Source organism: Macaca mulatta, chromosome 10 (genome assembly GCF_049350105.2).
Source record: "Macaca mulatta isolate MMU2019108-1 chromosome 10, T2T-MMU8v2.0, whole genome shotgun sequence".
Classification (NCBI taxonomy): domain Eukaryota; kingdom Metazoa; phylum Chordata; class Mammalia; order Primates; family Cercopithecidae; genus Macaca; species Macaca mulatta.
Window position 1 is genome coordinate 32,720,107 of NC_133415.1, and position 19,894 is coordinate 32,740,000.

General features: G+C 58.0%; 2 protein-coding genes across 80 annotated transcripts in view; one reads left to right on the forward strand and one right to left on the reverse strand.

The window, feature by feature from the left end:
• Positions 1-5,456, forward strand: part of ARVCF (ARVCF delta catenin family member) — a 55,425-nt gene extending 49,969 nt beyond the window's left edge. For 18 of the 50 annotated variants that reach the window (XM_077950827.1, XM_077950830.1, XM_015149728.3 and 15 more), the window contains 9 exons: positions 1,157-1,284; positions 1,602-1,752; positions 2,059-2,257; positions 2,340-2,451; positions 2,540-2,630; positions 2,930-2,983; positions 3,409-3,494; positions 4,047-4,166; positions 4,629-5,456. In XM_077950827.1, coding sequence (XP_077806953.1) covers positions 1,157-1,284; positions 1,602-1,752; positions 2,059-2,257; positions 2,340-2,451; positions 2,540-2,630; positions 2,930-2,983; positions 3,409-3,494; positions 4,047-4,154 — 929 coding nt within the window. In that variant the 3' untranslated portion in view covers positions 4,155-4,166; positions 4,629-5,456. Of the gene's footprint in view, positions 1-1,156; positions 1,307-1,522; positions 1,753-2,058; positions 2,258-2,339; positions 2,452-2,539; positions 2,631-2,929; positions 2,984-3,408; positions 3,495-4,046; positions 4,167-4,628 lie in introns of all 50 variants that reach the window. The other 32 variants (XM_077950836.1, XM_077950838.1, XM_015149732.3 and 29 more) reach the window with 4 other exon arrangements.
• COMT (catechol-O-methyltransferase) overlaps positions 5,375-19,894 on the reverse strand; it is a 28,992-nt gene continuing 14,472 nt past the window's right edge. For 14 of the 30 annotated variants that reach the window (XM_015149723.3, XM_015149721.3, XM_028827345.2 and 11 more), the window contains 5 exons: positions 15,322-15,415; positions 13,793-14,078; positions 12,850-13,043; positions 12,047-12,178; positions 5,375-6,803 (listed from right to left, as the gene is read on the reverse strand). In XM_015149723.3, coding sequence (XP_015005209.3) covers positions 6,603-6,803; positions 12,047-12,178; positions 12,850-13,043; positions 13,793-14,078 — 813 coding nt within the window. In that variant the 5' untranslated portion in view covers positions 15,322-15,415 and the 3' untranslated portion in view covers positions 5,375-6,602. 30 annotated transcript variants of the gene reach the window in all.

Genomic DNA, 19,894 nt, shown 5'->3' on the forward strand with positions numbered 1-19,894 from the left:
CTTGCTCAGCCTCACGGTGCGTAAGAGGTGGGAAGGTTTGGAGGGACGCCCCCAGTGGAGGTAGGGCCTCCTGTGTTAGCCACAAAGCTGAGTTCACCTCGGGGCTGGGAGCCAGGCGGGCATTCTCACATCCAGGTTCAGAGGCTAGGCCAGACGAACACCTGCAGGGGCAGGGCAGTGCCTATTGGGTTGTGTGCTGGGATCTGGCCTGAGAGAGAGGTCTGCCCTGGTGGGGCCTAACCAGTTGGAAGAGCCTGCATGTCACCAGAGTGGAGGTCCCCAGCTGCAGGAGGGCTATGGGGAAGCATTACAGTTAAAGCAGGGCTGGTGCAGATATCCCAGCAGGGAATGTTTTTGGAGTATGTGGGAGCAGAAAGCCCAGCAGGGCAGGAGTAGAGGGAGCATGGGACGTGGGGACAGGAGGGGGTGATGAAATGTCACTGGGCGAGTACAGGGGAGATTGAGGTAGTATCCCAAGCCAGGCTGAAGCCCCTGTTTGGGGACAGGCAAGCTTGGAAGGCTGTCTTGACCCCCCATTTCTGGAGCACTGGGCAGAGCAGCAGGATGGCGTCTCAATTGCCCGGGAACCTGGAGTGGTTGCCAGGGAGAGTGCCTCCTGTTGCTAGGGCAGCTGCCCTGGTTGCACTGCATCAATTGACTTACAGAGTGGGGGCTCTATTGTCAGTGGGGGAGGGTGGGCCCTGTTGCTAGGGGGCGTGGCTCTGCACAGCTTCAGTTACTAGTGAAAGCAGGTTCTCTTGCTAGGGGTGTGGCCAATGCTGGTCTTGTTGCCAGGGAAGGTGGACCCTATTGCTAGGGGCGTGGCCAGGATACATAGCTTCAGGGACATACCGGGAAATGCGGGTCTTGTTGCTAGGAGAGCATTCCTGGTTGACGCCTCCCTCCCCACCCCAGGCCTCCTGGATGCTCCTGCTGCCAGGCAGGTCCAACTGATTGAGCCTCAGTTTGCTCCTCTGTGAAATGGGAACGCTTTTCCCCTTGGGTGACTATGTTGATAGTAAATATTACGTGACTCATCCACACCCATTCCTGGCCCCAGCTCACCCCCTGGGAGCTCTGAAGCGGGAAGCGGGAGGGGTATGATGGATGAGAGCAGATTCTGGGTGACCGTGGATGGCGATTGCCCTGCACCCAGGCTTTGAGCTGCTGTACCAACCCGAGGTGGTACGTCTCTACCTCTCCCTCCTCACGGAGAGCCGGAACTTCAACACCCTGGAGGCTGCCGCCGGTGCTCTGCAGAACCTCAGTGCCGGCAACTGGATGGTGAGGGGCCAGGTGTGGCAGGGTGGGCAAGTCCTGAGAGAGGGAATCCCAGGCACCTCACTGGTGCAGCTCCTGCCTCGGCTGGCGGGAAAAGGAGGGCCCACCTCACCACCCCAAGATCCAAGAAGTGCATGGGCTGCGGGCACTGCGTGCACCCTGGACGGTGGGAAAGCCTGGTGGAGGTGCCGTTGAGCTTTTGGGGTAGGGCTTTGTCGGGCACGGGAGCAGGAAGGTTCAGCTGGAGGGAGCAGTCAGGATCTGGAGGTGGGAGAGTGCTTGGGGTGTATGGCTGAGCAACCCTCTCCCCACCTTCTCAGTGGGCCACGTACATCCGCGCCACAGTGCGCAAAGAGCGCGGGCTGCCGGTGCTTGTGGAACTGCTGCAGTCTGAGACCGACAAGGTGGTGCGCGCCGTCGCCATTGCCCTGCGCAACCTCTCGCTGGACCGGCGCAACAAAGATCTTATCGGTGAGGACGCCTGCAGAGCCACGCCTGGACACCGAACTATGCCTGCAGCTCTAGTCCCATGGGAGGGGGTTGGAGGATGAGTGGTTTGGGAGTCCAGGCCCCGCCCCTGTTGTTTGGGCGCTGGCCCACCTTAGGCAGCTCCAGTCCCTCTGGCCCTGTCTCTGAAGCTCAGCACCCTGCTCGCATGGTTCCTTGTGGCGGTCTCCAGGGGCTCTCCTGGCAGCGCCCCTAGCCCTCGCGGGATCCCTGCTCATTCCTGGAGGGGTGGGGCAGAGGCGTGTCCTGACACCTAGCCCTGCCCTTCAGGGAGCTACGCCATGGCCGAGCTTGTGCGGAATGTGCGCAATGCACAGGCTCCGCCGCGACCTGGGGCCCGCCTGGAGGAAGACACCGTGGTGGCGGTGCTCAACACCATCCACGAAATCGTGTCCGACAGCCTGGATAACACGCGCTCGCTCCTGCAGGCACGTGGGGTGCCAGCGTTGGTGGCTCTCGTCGCCTCCAGGTGTGGAGGGGAGGGGTCGGTGGTTTGGGGAGCAGGGGATGTGGGGGAGGGGCCACCACTGACCCCGCCCTCGGCCCCACAGCCAATCTGTACGCGAGGCGAAGGCGGCATCGCACGTGTTGCAGACAGTGTGGAGCTACAAAGAGCTGCGTGGTACTCTGCAGAAAGATGGCTGGACCAAGGCGCGCTTCCAGGTGCGGCTTCCTTGGCCTTCCCTGCTCACTTCGCCTTATTCCCACTCCGTGTGCTTCACCCACACTGTGTCTGTGTTTTATGTCTCAGTCGGCTGCTGCTACTGCCAAGGGGCCTAAGGGAGCACCGAGTCCTGGGGGCTTCGATGACAGCACGCTGCCACTGGTGGACAAGAGCCTTGGTGAGTGGTGGAGGTTAGGGGGCCTAGAGGGTGGGGACCCCAGCTGCCCGACCCTTGGGTGAAGGTGAAGGAGGAGCCACACCTCCCACGGAGACGGCTTCCATAGGCCACTTTCCCTGCCCTCTGCCTCTTGGCTACTCCCCACGGCATCCACGCTGCTGTCAAGCTCAGGGTAGGGCTTCCAACTGGCAGAGGTTAGGCACCTTAGTGACAGAGAGCCTCTAGGGCTACCTGGGGCTTCTGTGCCCCGATCCCCGCTGGCCGCTGTGTACAGCCTGCCTCCTCCTCCTGCCTTGCAGAGGACGAGAAAACTGGCAGCCGGGATGTGATCCCCATGGACGCGCTTGGTCCAGGTGAGTGCAGACGCAGTGTGGTTTGTTTTCTGTGCCGGGAGGGGACCAGAGCCTGAGGCGGGCCTGCTGGTTTTATGGGGTGTAGTTGGTGCTGGGTGGAGGAGAGAGATTTGGTTAAGGGGTGCTCAGAGAGTGAGGTACAGGGCAGCTAGAGAGGGGTTAGTGCCCAGCCAGGAGCTCTGGCCCACAAGTGGAGGGGAGTCTGGAGAGTTGGAGCTGCCGTGGGGCAGGCAAGGGTTGCACCAGCGTGAGGCAGGGTGTTGGTGAAAGCTGGCAGCAGCCCGGATCTCGAGGACAGGGTGGGTGGGGGCCATCTCCCAAAGCCCCTGTCCCACGAGTGCCCTGTGTCTGGGCTGAGAGGAAGATCTGCTCCTACAGGGTCCCCCTCAGAGCACCCCTCATGCCCCACTTTATTCCATCTGCAGACGGATACTCCACAGTAGACCGGAGGGAGCGAAGGCCGCGGGGCATTGGCTCTGCCGGAGAGGCCTCTGAGAAGGAACCATTGAAAGTAAGTGTCATGTGACTATGGGCAGGTACCCCGTGGGGCTCTGTGTCTGGGGGTTGCTGGAGAACAGCCTAGGCCATGCTGGGTCTGGTCTGGGCCCTGGGGTATAGCTGGGTTGTGGGCCCAAGCCCAGGAAGCAGCCCTTTCGTGCCAGTCAGTCTGTGGGTACTGATGAGTTTGCAGCTCCCACCCGCTGGGGACAGCACTGCCCGGGCACACCCTGCATGGGCCAGAGCCTTTGAGCTAGTGTGTGTGCACCCTTCTGTGCATGTGTGTGCGAGGGCCCGTCAGGATCCACCGGCGAGGGCAGGACCTGCCGCCTGCTGTGTGCCAATCCCCCAGCTTCCTGTGTAGGCCTCTGTGTGTGCACGTGCCCCCCCATCCCAGCCCGTGTGAGCCACACTTGTCTGGCTCCCTGTGCCCTTGGTGCTCCCTGTGCTGTCCTGGCAGGCCCACCCTTACATTGCCAGCCTCGGCCCTGCCCCTGCCCTGTCCCCCCAGGAGCTCTGACTAACCTGCTCTATTGTGCCTTTAATGCCCACCCGTGCACTGCAGCTCGATCCCAGCAGGAAGGCCCCTCCCCCAGGGCCCAGCAGGCCCGCGGTCAGGCTGGTGGACGCCGTGGGGGACGCTAAGCCTCAGCCCGTTGACTCCTGGGTCTAGCTTGCATGCCTGGTACGTTCTCTCATCTGGTTGTTTGTCCAAATGTTTCTGCCCTCTGGGCCAGGGCTGCTTGTTGGTCTCCGCTGCCTGCATGCTCTGCTCTTCCCGCACGTTCCCCGCAGGACTTTGGCTTCCAGTCCAGCAGCCCAGTGGCCCATTCCCAGGGGAGGCCAGCAGAAGTCAGAGAGGGAGGGTGCTCCCTGGGCCCACAGCCTTGTCCCAGGCACTGTGGGATCAGGGGCCTGAGGAGATGGGACCAGAGTAGGGATGGGCACCATACCCTCCAATGCCCTTTGAGGACCAGCAAGTCAGGATCAGTCCTGACCCCAAGGGTCAGCTCACACCACCCAGGGCAGATGCTTCTGTCCACATCTCCATCCATGTAGCTTGTGGAGTTGGCCGCCCTGCCTTGAGGTTGTACGTGGTCCTGTGCCACTCTGGCTGCAGCGTCCACCATCCCCTCTCCCTCTGCAGGGCCCAGGCCCAGCCTCTTGTTCTTAGGGCTTGGATCGTGGAAGAAGGGCCACCCTGAGCAGATCCTGCCGTGGAGCTTGGAGCCCCCTGGCGGCAGGGGTTGGCAGCGCCTCACCCCAGCCAAGCCTGACTTTGGGGACACCTTCCTGCCCCCCACCCTACCTAACTCCCTAGGCTTGAGTTAGCTGTTTACTGACATGGTGCTGTGTGTGAGCGAGTGACAGAAGGCCCGAGGAGGCCGACTGGGCTGCTAGGGCAGGGCCCAGGGAGGTGGCAGGGAAGGGTGCCTGGCTGGGCTTTGGGGCCGGTGGGATAGGAGGGTACCCCTGGGAACACAGTGCCCCAGAGGTGCGGGAAGGCTTGGTGCCAGGGGCAGGTGGCTAGGCAGGGAGGGGGCTGGGAAAGAACTTGGACTCCTAAAGGTGGAGGGGCTCCCTGGGCACCCTGCAGGCAGGCAGACCACAGTGTCAGGGGTGCCCCACAAGGCCCAGCCCTGGGCAAGGAAGTTTTGGAAACAGCAAGGTAGGGGTCAGGCTACAGGTGCCCCACCTCCCCAGAGCCCTGCAGCCATGTGAGGCCCCTGTGCAGTAGAGAGCCGTTGTCCAGCTGATGCTGGCCGGGGCCGGGGCCACCGCATCTGCCTGGAGCCTGGGCAGCACCTCCAGGACTGACCTTCGGCAGTGGCTTGGGGACTGCTTTCAGTGCCTGCTGTTTGTGACTCAGAAGAAAAACACTGAGAAAACGCATTAAAAATAAGCCAAAATAAGACTGTATTGGTAAACATCTAAATTTTTGTAAGAAAATTTAAAAATTAAAGCAGCAAAGGAACTTTTTGCTTTCTGCCACTCAGGTCTGGCACAAGTGGCTGGCTCCTCCCTTGTGTCAGGGCCTCCGCGCGTCTGGGGCAGGGCCCTGGGTGGAGGTGGTCCCAGGTGTCCATCTGCTGTGTCCTGCAGAGGCTGACCCTTGGGTGGCCCCAGGCTTGTCCATTTGGGCTCACTGGTCTCTCTATCCATAGGAGTGGGCTGGCTAGGGGCTAGCCAGGCCTTGAGCCCAGGAGTGGAGTCTTGGCTAGGGGCTGGTCTGGGTGCAGGTGGACTCAGCTAGCACAGGGTTGAGCTGTCCTGGGCCTGGGAACTGGGCCCTTGGAGCCTTTGTGGTGGCCAGTAGTCTGACCCCTTGGAGGAGCTGAGGGCAGCTCTGGGTGTAGGTGGACACAAACCAGTACTGCATCCTCATTCACGGGCTGGGGGGGCAACTGCAGGGATGTGGGGGCTGATCTGAGCCATTGCTTCTTCTGTAGGCAAGGCCCAGTGGGAGTGGGGAAGGAGACGCTTCCACTCCATGCCACATGGGGCCCAGAGGAGCTGGTGCTGCTGCGGGGTCCACCTCTCCCCAGCGCCTGCTTGGTCAGACAAGTGTGAATGCTGGCTGACTCCTCTGTTTGTTTCCCAGGCCGGCAGTCATCCCCGTAGTGCTAACGGGTGCCCCTGGCCTAGCTGCAGGAGGGCTGACCTCTGCACCACTGTGGCTGGGAGGCCTGTGGGCCAGGCATGCCACCCAGAACCCAGCCAGCCAGGGCCCCGCCCTTAGCGTTAGCGTCCATCAAGGGGAGTTTTGAATGTTTGGTGCCCAAGTCAAGGGCAGCAGGAGAATGGCAGTCGAGAAGGATGTACTAAGTTGATTTATATTTAGAGTCTTAATTTCTATTTTATATTTTTAAAACATGTATTAGTATGTAAGATAATATAGCTAGCGGGTGTTAGTAAAGAGGTCACGATTGAGTCTTAAAAAAGGAGAGCAATCCAGTGCTGCAGTTCAGAGAGGTCAGCATGGCAGAGCGCAGGCCTCGGCCGAGGTGTGCTTTGCATTTAGGATACAACCCAGAGCCGCAGAAGGTCAGCAGGAGCACGTCTGTGGCACCCTCAGAACCAGGCTGGGTGAGGGAGCCTGAGTGCGGGGCCAGGGGGGCAGTCAGGGCTGTGCTTCACTGCCTGGGCCCTTATAGATGGCCTTCTCCAGGCCGTCCACCACCTTCCTGTATTCCAGGAATGACTGGTAGTGTGTGCACTCAAAGCGGTTGCTCCTGCGCACGTGTGCCAGGAAGTCTGGTGCACCTGGGCAGATCACGTTGTCAGCCAGTAGCACTGTCCCCTTCCTCAGCAGGCCACATTCCTGCAAACAGACCAGGGGGTGGGGGAGGTGAGGGTCATAGGTGCTCAGAAAACCGGGCCCAAACCAGGATGGGTGCTCCTCACCAGGCCACTGTACCACGCCTGTGTCTAGCCCCTAGGGCCAGGTTTCCGCTTTCTGCCCAGCATGACTCCTGCAGGAAAGGACTGTACAAGACTTGGGTGCCACCTCTAGAACATGGGCCCCGTGAAGACAGGGACCTTTCTCATCAACTCCTGTATCCATCTCAGGCGTATCCATCCCTTAGAACAGCATGTGGTACACAGTAGGTGCTCAATAAATGTTAGCTGGGTGAGTGGAAACAGTGGGGCCCTCAACACCTAGTGCCAGGAACTCAGGCCTATGAGGGAGAGGCACCAGTATGGTCCCTGGAGACAATATTGGCTTGACCAGGGTGACCCTGCAGGGCTGGGGTGGGGCAGACCTCTCACCACCAAGTCTGCCCCTTGGAGTCAGTTCTGAACATCCCCCAAGCTCCTGCATTTGCAGACCCCCCATCTCCACCGGTGCCTGGGCCCTGGGAGGACACAGAGTTCCTCTGCCTGGGTTCTGTACAGAAGGAAGGAGTTGTTGACAACGCAGCCACAGGGCATGGCCCGTGGGGTCCACTATCAGGAGAAACTTCATAGAATGCTTGCCTATCAAAGCTGCAAGGAGGGTTTGCTTACATCACATAAACAATAAAGAAACCTTGAGAGGAAGTGTTTTTCTTTGGAGAGGAAGGACCCACCAGGGCAAGGGACACCCCAGTCACCTTGTCGTGGAGATCTGACTTAGTCACCAAACAAAAGTTAACAAGCAATCTCAAACATCTAACGTATAGTAAAATCAGTTCGCAGGCAGGTGCCTTGAAACACTGGCATCCGACCCCACATCCCTCTGGGATGCGCCTAGAGAGTCCCACAGGGCTTGCAGCTGTCCCAGTGGTGGGTGGCGGTCGTTTCCAGCCCGTGTGCTGCAGAGAAAGCAGAGGGGCTTTCACGTGACAGTATGGACACCACACGGCTGCAAGGTCAGTGAGGTCAGGGGACAGCCCCAAGGTCCGGAGTTGAACAGGAAGTACCACCATGAATCATGATGTGTTTACATTTAGACAAAAAAAAAAAAAAAAATGTCCTAGCAATGTCAGCTGAAAAGACCTAGAACAAAGTGCCACCCAGGAGGAAGACAATGGCCTAGGCCCTGAGCAGGGCGGCTGCCTTCCGGCCCGGGCCAGGGAATACACAAGATGAGTGAGGGGCCTGGGCTCCTGGACTTCTCGGGTTGCACCAGGGGACTCAGGAGCCCAGTCTGGTCATCAGGGATACAGATGACGTCAGCAGACTGAAAGACACCAGACCACTGCAACTGCACGAGTTAAACAGGAAAGAAGGAGGGAAGGGCAGAAAGGAGCATGGCTCACCTTTGGAGGCTGCCAGGGGGCCACTCCTTTACAAAACTGGTCAAGAGGGGAAAGAAAGCAGCACCTGTCCTGCCTGTTCCCCGACACTGCAAGCCTCCTACCAGCTACTCAGACCCCCTGGAGAACTGGCTAAACATGCAGCAGCATCTGAGCAGCACTGAAAACCTAATGCCATGGAGAAGTGACAGTGTCAGAGGAGCACGTGACACTCTGCTGAGGTGGTTTTCAACTGTGCCTACCCTCCTTAGACTCTCCTCCCTTCAAGAGTTGGAGCCTCACAGAAGTTGCAGGGAATCAAGATCGTGCCACTGCACTCCAGCCTGGGCGACAGAACAAGACTCTGTCTCAAAAAACAACAACAGCCGGGCACGGTGGCTCAAGCCTGTAATCCCAGCACTTTGGGAGGCCGAGACGGGCGGATCACGAGGTCACGAGATCGAGACCATCCTGGCTAACACAGTGAAACCCTGTCTCTACTAAAAATACAAAAACTTAGCCGGGCGTGGTGGCGGGCGTCTGTAGTCCCAGCTACTCGGGAGGCTGAGGCAGGAGAATGGCGTGAACCCGGGAGGCGGAGCTTGCAGTGAGCTGAGATCCGGCCACTGCACTCCAGCCTGGGTGACAGAGCGAGACTCCGTCTCAAAAAAAAAAAAAAAAAAAAAACCAACAACAAAGTTGGAGCCACACACCTGTACTCCTAGCACTTTGGGAGGCTGAGGCAAGAGGATCCCTTGAGGCCAGGAGTTTGAGACCAGTCTGGGCAACATAGGGAGACCCCATTTCTTTTTTTTTTTTTTTTTTTTTTTGAGACGGAGTCTCGCTCTGTCACCCAGGCTGGAGTGCAGTGGCATGATCTCAGCTCACTGCAAGCTCCACCTCCCGGGTTTACGCCATTCTCCTGCCTCAGCCTCCCGAGTAGCTGGGACTACAGGCGTCTGCCACCTCGCCCGGCTAAGTTTTTGTATTTTTAGTAGAGACGGGGTTTCACTGTGTTAGCCAGGGTGGTCTCGATCTCCTGACCTCATGATCCACCCGTCTCGGCCTCCCAAAGTGCTGGGATTACAGGCTTGAGCCACCGCGCCCGGCCGGGAGACCCCATTTCTACAAAAAAAAATTTTAAATTAGCCGGTGTAGTGGTGCATGTCTGTAGTCCCAGCTACTCAGGAGGCTGAGGTGGGAGGATCACTTGAGCTCAGGAGTTTGAGGCTACAGTGAGCTATGATGGCATCACTGCACTCCAGCCTGGGCACAGAGCAAGACCCTGTCCTTTTTTTTTTTTTAAGGGGGAACTCATTCCTGTTCCTTTGGGTGTGGGCTGGACTTGGTGACTATGGCAGCCCGGTGGAGAGACCTCCTCAAAGCAGCCCTTGATTTTGAATTGCAACCTGCTCCTGAGCCCCTCACTCCCCATGCCTCCAATGCTCACAGAGCCCACTGAGGGGATGGCTAGGCCCTCACAAGAGCCAGGCTGTCCCCCAACCCTCTACAAGGTGGCACAGGGCTCCAGCCGTGAGTGTGCAGATATGCATTTAACAAGGACACCCATTCCCAATTCATGACTTCCCACTTCATAAACTTTGCTTCTTTTGAGATAATTACCAGCTTTGCACAAGCAGCACTGAGAAAACTATTACTTTCCTAGTTACTAAACTGCAATATTTGCTACTTTTTTATGAAGGCAGGCCCCTGTAATTATCACACCACAGCTGCTGAAACTCGGCCCCGGTAACGCAGGCCCAGCTGTGGCTGTCTCTCCTGCCCGAGTGAAGCCCGTCTGGCTGAGTGTCTGCTCTCTCCCATCAATACCCAATTGCCAGCATCATGCTCCTTTGTCAGGGGTGAGCCCCGCCAGCTACGCTGTCCTGGCCTGCAGGTCTCCCTCCCACCCTCCCACTGCCCGCCCCCTTGGTCAATACAGGTCCTCCCTCTCCACGGCCAGGGTTCAGCCCCGACTCATGAGTTCAGGGCACTTGAAATGCCCTCCCCACAGCCCTCTCTTTCCACATTCCCCAAGGCTGACAGGGATCTTTCCAGACAAGTTTTTTGTTGTTTTTGTTAAGAGCTGGAATAAGGCCGGGCGCGGTGGCTCACGCCCGTAATCCCAGCACTTTGGGGGGCCGAGGCAGGCGGATCACCTGAAGTTGGGAGTTCGAGACGAGCCTGACCAACGTGGAGAAACCCTATCTCTACTAAAAATACAAAAATATTAGCCAGGCATAACTACTCGGGAGGCTGAGGCAGGAGAATCACTTGAACGCGGGAGGGTTAGGTTGCGGTGAGCTGAGATCGTGCCATTGCACTCCAGCCTGGGCAGCAAGAGCGAAACTCTGTCTCAAAAAAAAAAAAAAAAAAGCTGGACCCAGTTACCGTCCCCATAACCTGTGGCAGTCACTGTAACCTCCAACTCCTTGGCTCAAGTAATCTTTCATCCTCAGCCTTCTGACTAGCTCAAGACTACAGGGGCACACCACCACCACACCCAGCTAATTTTTAAAAGTATATTTTGTAGCCGGGTGCGGTGGCTCATGCCTGTAATCCCTGCACTTTGGGAGGCCAAGGCTGGCAGATCACGAAGTCAGTATACTGAGACCATCCTGGCCAACATGGTGAAACCCCGTCTCTACTAAAATACAAAAAATTAGCCGGGTGTGGCAGCACGTGCCTATAGTCCCAGCTACTCAGGAGGCTGAGGCAGGGTAATCGCTTGAACCCAAGAGGCAGAGGTTGCAGTAAGCGGAGATTGTGCCACTGCACTCCAGCCTGGTGACAGAGCAATACTCCATCTAATATATATATATATATATATTTTTTTTTTGGCCATGTTGCCCAGGCTGGTCTCGAACTCCTGGCCTCAAGCGCTTCTCCTGCCATAGCCTCCCAAAGTGCAGGGATTACGGGCATGACCCCCTGAGCCCAGCTCCAGAAGACAGGTCTAACCCTCACCTACCCAAAGTCCTGTGTGCCCTGACTCCCATTGTTCTGGAACATTCTCTGCCCTTTCACACCTCAGGCTTCTGCTAGTGCTGGTTCCTTCCAATCCAGTGGCCCTACCTAGCCAGGCATGGGGGCTATGCCCCTTATGCTCCTAGTCCTGCTGCTAACGGCAATGTCCGGTTTCTGGGAGAGCTGCAGATGAGCAGGTGGGGAGGCCATGAGGGTGGGTGTCCCAAGCCCAGTGGAGGATCACAGAGCCACTCAGTGTCGCTGACCACCAGGGAGGGGTGGGGCAGTGTGTCATTGATGTGAGGCTCCTTAAGCATCAGTCTGTGAAGGGCCACCAGTGCCCCAAGCCCCTCAGGGAAGCAAGGACAGCCCCACCCGCTACCAGGCCTCACTAAGGAAACTCAGGGTCCTCGTCAGTGGGGCTGGGTTGGGGGAATGCACAAGATGGGGCCTCGGGAGGAAGCTCTGCAGGAGACACGTGCTTTCTTTGCACGAGCACTGGCTTGCTTGGGGGAAAGCAGGCCAGCCTGGAGCGGCCCTTCCCCACCCCATCTCCTTGGTCCTGTGCCTTTTCTGCCCTGGTATCTGGTCTGGGGTGTGCACCCCACTTCTGCCACCCATTTTGCACCTGCACGGGCAGGCTGGCTCCCTAGTTCCCAACAGGCCAAGCAGCCAGGCCCCTGGCCCGGCTTCCTACCCATCTCCACCTACCTCAGGACCTCCTCAGTCCCCCACACTCCTGGACCTCAGGTGGTGCCTCCAGAGCAAGCTCTGTCTGCACAGGGCTCTGCTGGGGTGCCTGGCTCTTTGGAGAGGCTGAGGCTGACCTAATGGGCCCTGGGCAGCAGCTGGCACAGAGGCCATCCTGGTTGGGACTCACCTCCAGGAGAAGCGTGTCTGGCAGGTACCGGTCCTTCCAGTGGTCGAGGAAGACCATGTCCAGCGTGTCCACATCATACTTCTTCTTCAGCTGGGGGATGATGTCCTGGGACGCCCCAACCACAACGGTGACCTGGAACAGCGCCTGTCAGTGCCCACGCCCACACAGGAGGCCATCCCTGCACACCCATACAACGGCGCCTGTCAGTGCCCATGCCCACACAGACAGGAGGCCATCCCTACACAGCCATACAACAGCGCCTGTCAGTGCCCACACCCACACAGGAGGCCATCCCTGCACACCCATACAACGGCGCCTGTCAGTGCCCACGCCCACACAGGAGGCCGCCCCTACACACCCATACAACAGCGCCTGTCAGTGCCCACACCCACACAGGAGGCTGCCCCTACACACCCATACAACAGCGCCTGTCAGTGCCCACGCCCACACAGACAGGAGGCCATCCCTACACACCCATACAACAGCGCCTGTCAGTGCCCACGCCCACACAGACAGGAGGCCGTACCTACACACCCATACAAGCATTCATCAGTTTTCTTTAGGGTTCTGGGTGACATGGCCCCGCTATGTCCCTGCCCCTCCTCGTGCCACCTTGGCCATTTCCCCAGAGCTGTGAGACCACCCTCACCGAGCTGCTGGGGGGTCCTTCCTCAGCCCCAGGCTGGGAGGCACTGAGGGGCCTGGTGACAGTGGGTTTTCAATGAACGTGGTGTGAACCAGGCCCTCCCCGCCCACAGCCCTGGCCCTTCTTCCAGGTCTGACAGGCGGTTGGGCATGCGCACCTTGTCCTGCATGCCAGCGAAATCCACCATCCGCTGGGTGATGGCGGCGTAGTCAGGGTTGATCTCGATGGTGAGCAGCCTCGCACCCGGTGACAGCAGGCGGGCCATGCGCACAGCTGAGTAGCCACAGTAGGCCCCCAGCTCCAGCAGCATGGAGGGCTGGTGCTCCTGAATCACGGCGTCCACGATCTTGCCTGTGCAGGGTGGGGGACAGGGAAGAGGTGAGCACAGGCGGAAGGAGGGGAACTTGGATCCCTAGGCACGGCCCCCTACCTCTCCCAAACAGCAACAGCCCCTCCCAAATGCCCGGCCTCTGGCCCTCCTCTGCCCGCCCTCCCTACCTGCTGGAGGGATCTTTTACCTCCCTGGTGTCCCCAGCCCCAAGGACCTGGTCCCCACTGTAAGCACCCTTGGAGCTCCCATGGTCCCTTAGCCTCTATGCCCATGCTGGTCCCTGTCTGTTCCACTCTTCCTGGCTGGCCCCAGCGTGTCCTAACACAGAGCTGCCCTCTCTGAAACCCCGAACCACCCGCCCCCCCTTGGCGCCCCGGGGCAGCACTAGTTGCCTGAGTAACTCCCTGAGTCCGGCAGCACATCCTGTGCCCCAGGCTGGAGTCCAGGCGGGGGCGGGCCCAGGAGAACCAGTCTGACTGGTCCCCAGGCAGGTCCCATGGTGGCCAGAGCACAGTTCAAGGAGAACTGCACCACCATCAGACCCTGTGTGGGGGCCTGTTGTCCTGGGGCGCAGGCAGCAGGGCCTGGAGGAATCATCAGGGACCCTGGCACCCTGGGACTCCAGAGGAACCCCCCAGCTCTATCTGGGCATATCCCAGGGTTCCCAGCCCCCTGGAAACGGGGTGATAACAGCTTCTCCGGTAAGGGCTTTGATGCCTGGTCCTGGGTCCCTGTCCCAGAGCTCAGCACCTGCCGGCCGGGACCCCACCTTTCTTGTCACCCACGTTCATGGCCCACTCCTTCTGCTGGCAGTAGGTGTCGATGGCCTCCACCACGCTCTGTGCATTCCCAGGCTCCGCATGCTGCAGCACGTGGTGCAGGATGCGCTGCTCCTTGGTGTCACCCATGAGCAGGTTGCGGATGGGCTGCAGGACGAACTCGTTCCAGCAGATAAGGCACAGGCCCCAGCCCCAGCGCCTCAGGATCAACAGCAGCACCACCAGCACCAGGCCCAGGAACACAGCCGCCAGCAGCAGAGGCGGGGCCTCCAGCATCTGCAGGGCGGGAGGGGAGGGGCGCCAGTGCTCTGTGCTCTTCCTGCTGTACCCACATGCCCCTCAGCTTGGAGTGCCACCATCGCCCCCTTGTGTTCGCAGAGGGGCAAGGTTCAGAGAAGCCAGCCATGTCCTCAGTTGCCTGACGTGTCAGTGCCAGGGAGCCAGCCTTCTCATGCCCTCGGGTGCCCTCGGGCGGACAGAGCAGGTGTGTGCCTCTGGCAGTCCTGTGTGGAGCCTGCAGGTCACACTCCCTGGCCCTGGGTGCTTCCCCAGGCAGCCCAGGGATCCTCTAAAACCACACAGAATACAGAAGCAGATGTGGACCCAGGCTGCTGTCTCCCAGCTGGCTTAGAGGACACCCAGGGGCAGGGAAGCCTCATGGCCCAGAGTGGGGGGTAGTGAGGGGTGGCCCAAAGAGAGGCTGTATGGTACAGCCCCTCAGCCTCATGTGGTGAACCCATGCTGGTCACCCATGCTCTGGACGCCCCAGGGATTCGTGTGTCCCTTTCATTGAGTGTCCAAATAAGGACACTGGCAGTCCCCAGGCCAGGAACACCAGGACAGACCCACTCACCACTTCCCTTGGGGATGGCAACATGTGGCATGTCCCAGATGAGAAAGGCCAGCCCTGCTGCCCACCACAGTGTACCTCGTGGGGCACAGTGAAATGGCAAGTGACCCCACTTGAAACCTGTTTGAAATCCTCCTGGTGTGACCCTCCAGGCAGGTAGCCTGGGAACCAGACAGACAGAAGCCTGGTGAGGGAACCCAGCAGGCAGAGAGCAGAGCACAGGAGGCCTGAATCAGAAGCCCAGGGGTTCAGATCACAGACCCTAAAATGGGAAGGACACAAGGAAACTTCCTCTGGGGCCCCTGTGGTCACTCAGAGATCTTTCTGGGATGGGGCCCTGGACTCCCAGTGGCAGAGGGGGTCCCAATCTCCGCTGGACGCTCCGTTTTAGAAAGGCACACCCAGGCGAGGAGGCAGGCCCAGGGCCGCAGAGGGGACACCCCTGGAGGCCAGCCTCAGGGCACCAGAGGACAGAGCAGAAGAGAACAGGGAAGCAGAGGCTCCGCCCTAGGGGGAGGCCATGTGGACACCAGGCTTCTAGGGGATTTCCCACCACGTGGCCTGTTTACACAGGCAGAGTGGACGTGTGCCCAGCAGACCTGTGCAAATGCACCGGGCTGGAATCTGTACCCACCCTGGCACTGCCCCAGCTTCCACTGGCCAAGTCACCTTCAAAGCGCCTCCGAGCAGGTTCCAGCCCTCTGACTGCGGGAAGGGTCTGGGGGCTCTTTCTGTGAGCTCAGCAGCACAGCAGATGTTATTTCTGTGGAAATCAATTTTGCCTTTGGATAATCATCAACAGAAACCCTAACCTGGCCATGACCAAGGTCCAGATATCTGAGCCCCTTCTCCGGACAGGGCTAGCCTGGCCTGAGCCTTCCCTAGCAGGGCGAAGGCAGTGCTTCACCTTTCTGGCCTCAGAAGAGACAGCAGAAGGCCTCAGAGAGGCCAAGCGATATCCCTACTAGTGTCACCCAGCCAGAGACCCCAGGGGCAGTCTCCCAGTCCCTGTCCGCACTGCCCTGTGAGCACCTGCACCTCGTGAACCACACGAGGAGGGAACCACTTTGCTTAAGTTGTATTTCCCCTGAAGAATCTTTAGTAACTTGGAAATGTTGTGTAAGACCAAGGGCTAGTTTACCAAGAACATACACAAACCAGTAAGAAAAAGATGATGAAACAGATGGGTCACAGTGGCCAATATATGGCTCACAGGAAAAGGCCAAAGGCCAGAGCCCCAAGCAGGTGATGGAACCCGGTGCAGGGCTCAGTGCCAGCGGGGGTGCCCCTGACCACAGGTGCAGGAGTGTGAATCGTGCCACCTTCTGCTGCTACCCTGGGGAAGGGTCCCAGGCCTGTAGGGAAACCCGTGGCCCACTATGTTTCCCTGCAGGGCAGGACGTGCCCACAGGGCTCGTGGGGAAAAAACAGGAGATGGCACTTCCCTAAGGACAGTGTCCTTATTCTGGCAGGAAGATGACAGGGAACCATGGTGGAGAGGGACCATGCAGACCCGAAGCAACCAGAAATTTCCACCTTGCTCCTTTCTTCACGGTGGGGATTTCCTATGACACACCTTGTTGCTTGGTTTACTACTATTTATCTGCTATGGTTTACTTATCTATAATGACTACTACTAATATTTGTGTGGTCAGATAATGGGCCATTTTGTTTACTCTCCATATTTAAAAAACAGTAAGTGTTAGAAATAAACACCCCAAATTAAAAGGGCTATTCTGCTGAAACAGCAAATTACCTGGCAGACCTTGGAGTCCCAAATTATAAATCCAAATCTGCATAATACTTGAATTGTGTAAGAATTTGGTTTTTGAATCTCTAATCTCTAGGTTCATCTGTTCATAAATTTGCAAGCAGTGTCCCCTAGGGCCAAGTGGGAGGCAGCAGAGGGGAGGAGGCCACAGCAGGGAGGGGCCCTGAAGCCCTCTTCCTTTGCCCGGCAGGAGGGACCTGCCCACTCCACTCTGCAGGATGGGCCCAGCTGGTGCGAGGAGGCACCAAGTGCCCACCTGTCCCACCTGCCAGCGGCTCTGCGGCCAACTTGGCCCCATTGGCCAAGAGCCATGGGGGCTAGGGAAGTGCTCAAGGCCAAAGGCTCTTCAGCCAACTGGGCCCCAGTGGCCAAGAGCCATGGGGGCTGGGGAAGCTCAAGGCCAAAGGCTCAAAGGCCAACTGGGTCCCAATGGCCAAGAGCCATGGAGGCTGGGGAAGCTGAAGACCAAAGGCTCAAAGGCCAACACGCCCAGGCCCCCATGCAGCGCCTGGGGGCCACAGTGCCCACGGCCACCTCACAAGGCCCTCCAGTGCTGGGATTCCCTTGTGAGTGTGAGGTACTGACGCCCAGAGCAGGAGGACTGGCTGCCCCAGGCTACCAACAGAGTCCTGGCCCCTGCCCACCCCACCTCCCAACGGCCTCTCCCAGGCTAACCACCTCCGCTCCGACCCAGCCTTGTGGGGCCTCCCAGCCCACCCTCCTCTCTGCTTAGCCCAGCTGGTGCAGAAGGGGAGGCCCCGCCCACAAGGCCGGGAGGGAGGCGGGACCACATCCAAGTGACTTTGGGATCACGCCCACCCAGCCACGGAAGAGGGTGGGATCACGCCCACCTGACCATCCAAGGGCTGACCCTGCGCTGTCACTGGCCACTGCCCAGTTTCACAGGACGAAAGAGCAGATAAGTGAGGAAATAGAGGGCGGGTCCTGAAAAGCCGAGAATCAGGCCTCCCTTTAAAGAAAGTCAGGTAGAAACCCACCCACGCCACTCAGAGCTGCTCGGATGTTCCCAGCGCTGGGATTTTGCCCAGTCAGCCCTCCATGGGGAAAAGGAACAGCTCCTTTAGTTTGGGGTCCCAGGACTCGGGAGTGGGCATGCCAGCTCAGTGTCTGACTTGGGACCCCGTGATCCTATCACCCTACTTTGGCTGCGTGGTCTGGGGAGTGTCAAGAGTCCCCCTTACCTTACAGAGAGGCAACAAGAAACAGTTTTGAATGCCCCTGTGGTGGGGCGGGGGTGCAGGCCGGAGGACCGAGGGGAATCCTCTCTGCTTTTGTGTAGGTTTGAAATGTGCTTTTTTGGCCGGGCACGGTGGCTCAAGCCTGTAATCCCAGCACTTTGGGAGGCCGAGACGGGCGGATCACTAGGTCAGGAGATCGAGACCATCCTGGCTAACACGGTGAAACCCCGTCTCTACTAAAAAATACAAAAAACTAGCCGGGCGAGGTGGCGGGCGCCTGTAGTCCCAGCTACTCAGGAGGCTGAGACAGGAGAATGGCCCGAACCCGGGAGGCGGAGCTTGCAGTGAGCTGAGATCCGGCCACTGCACTCCAGCCTGGGCGACAGAGCGAGACTCCGTCTCAAAAAAAAAAAAAAAAAAAAAAGAAATGTGCTTTTTTTTGTTTTGTTTTTTTGAGACAGGGTCTCACTCTGTTGCCCAGCCTGGAGTGCAGTGGCGTGATCACAGTTCACTACAGCCTCGACCTCCTGGGCTCAAGGGATCCTCCTGCCTCAGCCCCACCAAGTAGCTGGGATGACAGATGTGCACCACCCCCTACAACCGACCTTTTTTTTTTTTTTTTTTGGTAGAGATGGGGTGGAGGGGGGTTCTCGATATTTTGCCCAGGCTGGTCTCCTGAGCTCAAGCGCTCCACCCCCTCTGCCTCCCAAACTGCTGGGATTACAGGCATGAGCCACTGTGCCCAGCTGGCTTTTTTTTTTTTTTAAGGAAAATAACAAGTGTTAGCAAGGATGTGATGAAATTGGAACCCTCTGGCATTGCTGGTGTGACTGCTGTGGAAAACAGTTTGGTAGTTCTTCAAAAAGTTAAACATCTGGTCAGACCTGGTGGCTCACGACTGTAATTCCAGCACTTTGGGAGGTTGGGACGGGAGGATTGCTTAATCCCAGGAGTTCCATACCAGTCTAGGCAACATGGCAAGACCCCATCTCTACAGAAAACTTAAAAATTAGCCAGGCATGGCGGTCCGTACCTGTAGTCCCAGATACTTGGGAGGCTGAGGCGGGAGGATCACATGAGCCCAGGAGGTTGAGGCTGCAGTGAGCTGTGATCCTACCACTGCACTCCAGCCTGGGCAACAGAGCAAGACCCCGTCTCAAAAAAAAAAAAATTTAAACATGCTATGTACCCACAAATATTTAAAAATTCTTAAAAACCCACAAAAAATAAAAATAAAAAAAAGTTAAACACAGAACTACCATATGACCCAGCAAGACTGGTGTGGTGGCTTACACCTGTAATCCCAGCACTTTGGGAGGCTGAGGCGGGCGGATCACAAGGTCAGGATTTTGAGATAGCCCGGCCAATATGGTGAAACCCTGTCTCTACTAAAAATACAAAAATTAGCCAGGCGTGGTGGTGAGCACCTGTTAGTCCCAGCTACTCAGGAGGCTGAGGCAGGAGAATAGCTTGAACCCAGGAGGTAGAGGTTGTAGGGAGCCGAGATTGCGCCAGTGCACTCCAGCCTGGGTGACAGAGCGAGATAAAAAAAAAAAAAAAAAAAAAGAACAAGACCATCCTGGCCAACATGGTGAAACCCTCTCTCTACTAAAAATACAAAAATTAGCTGGGCATGGTGGCATGTGCCTGTAGTCCCAGTTACTCGGGAGGCTGAGGCAGGAGAATCACTTGAACCCGGGAGGCAGTTGCAGTGAGGTGAGATTGCACCACTGTACTCCAGCCTGGGCGGCAAAGTGAGACTCCATCTCAAAAAAAAAAAAAAAAAAAGATAGCTAGAAACTGACTTTGCTCCCTTTGCAAAGATCTGGGGTCCGTCAGTTTTGCTCATTCTGCTATCACCTCTGTCTGAAGAGTGACTGACACTTTGGTCTCTATTCACCCACATCTTCCTGCTCAGGAAAGTGTCTTTCTCCTCCTCCAGGGAGGAGAAAGACAGCTACCAGGGGTCACGGAGAGAAAGACTGGGCTGCACAGCAAGCTCAGGAGACCTCGGGTTGTGCCCTGAAACGGCTGTGCATCCTCCGTTCTCCATAGGGGGCCAACATGCGGCGGCAGCGATCCCCGGAAAAACAACTGGCCATTTGGGGCACAATGTCCTCGCTATTCCAGAACACAGAACCAATGCTAACAGCCCCCTGCACACTGAGAGTCACTGTGGCTTGGACATGCCTCATTCTGCCCTCACAGGGCTGGTGGCCCAGTTGGGGAGACAAGCGTAGAGCCACAGGCGTGATGACAAACAGGACACAGA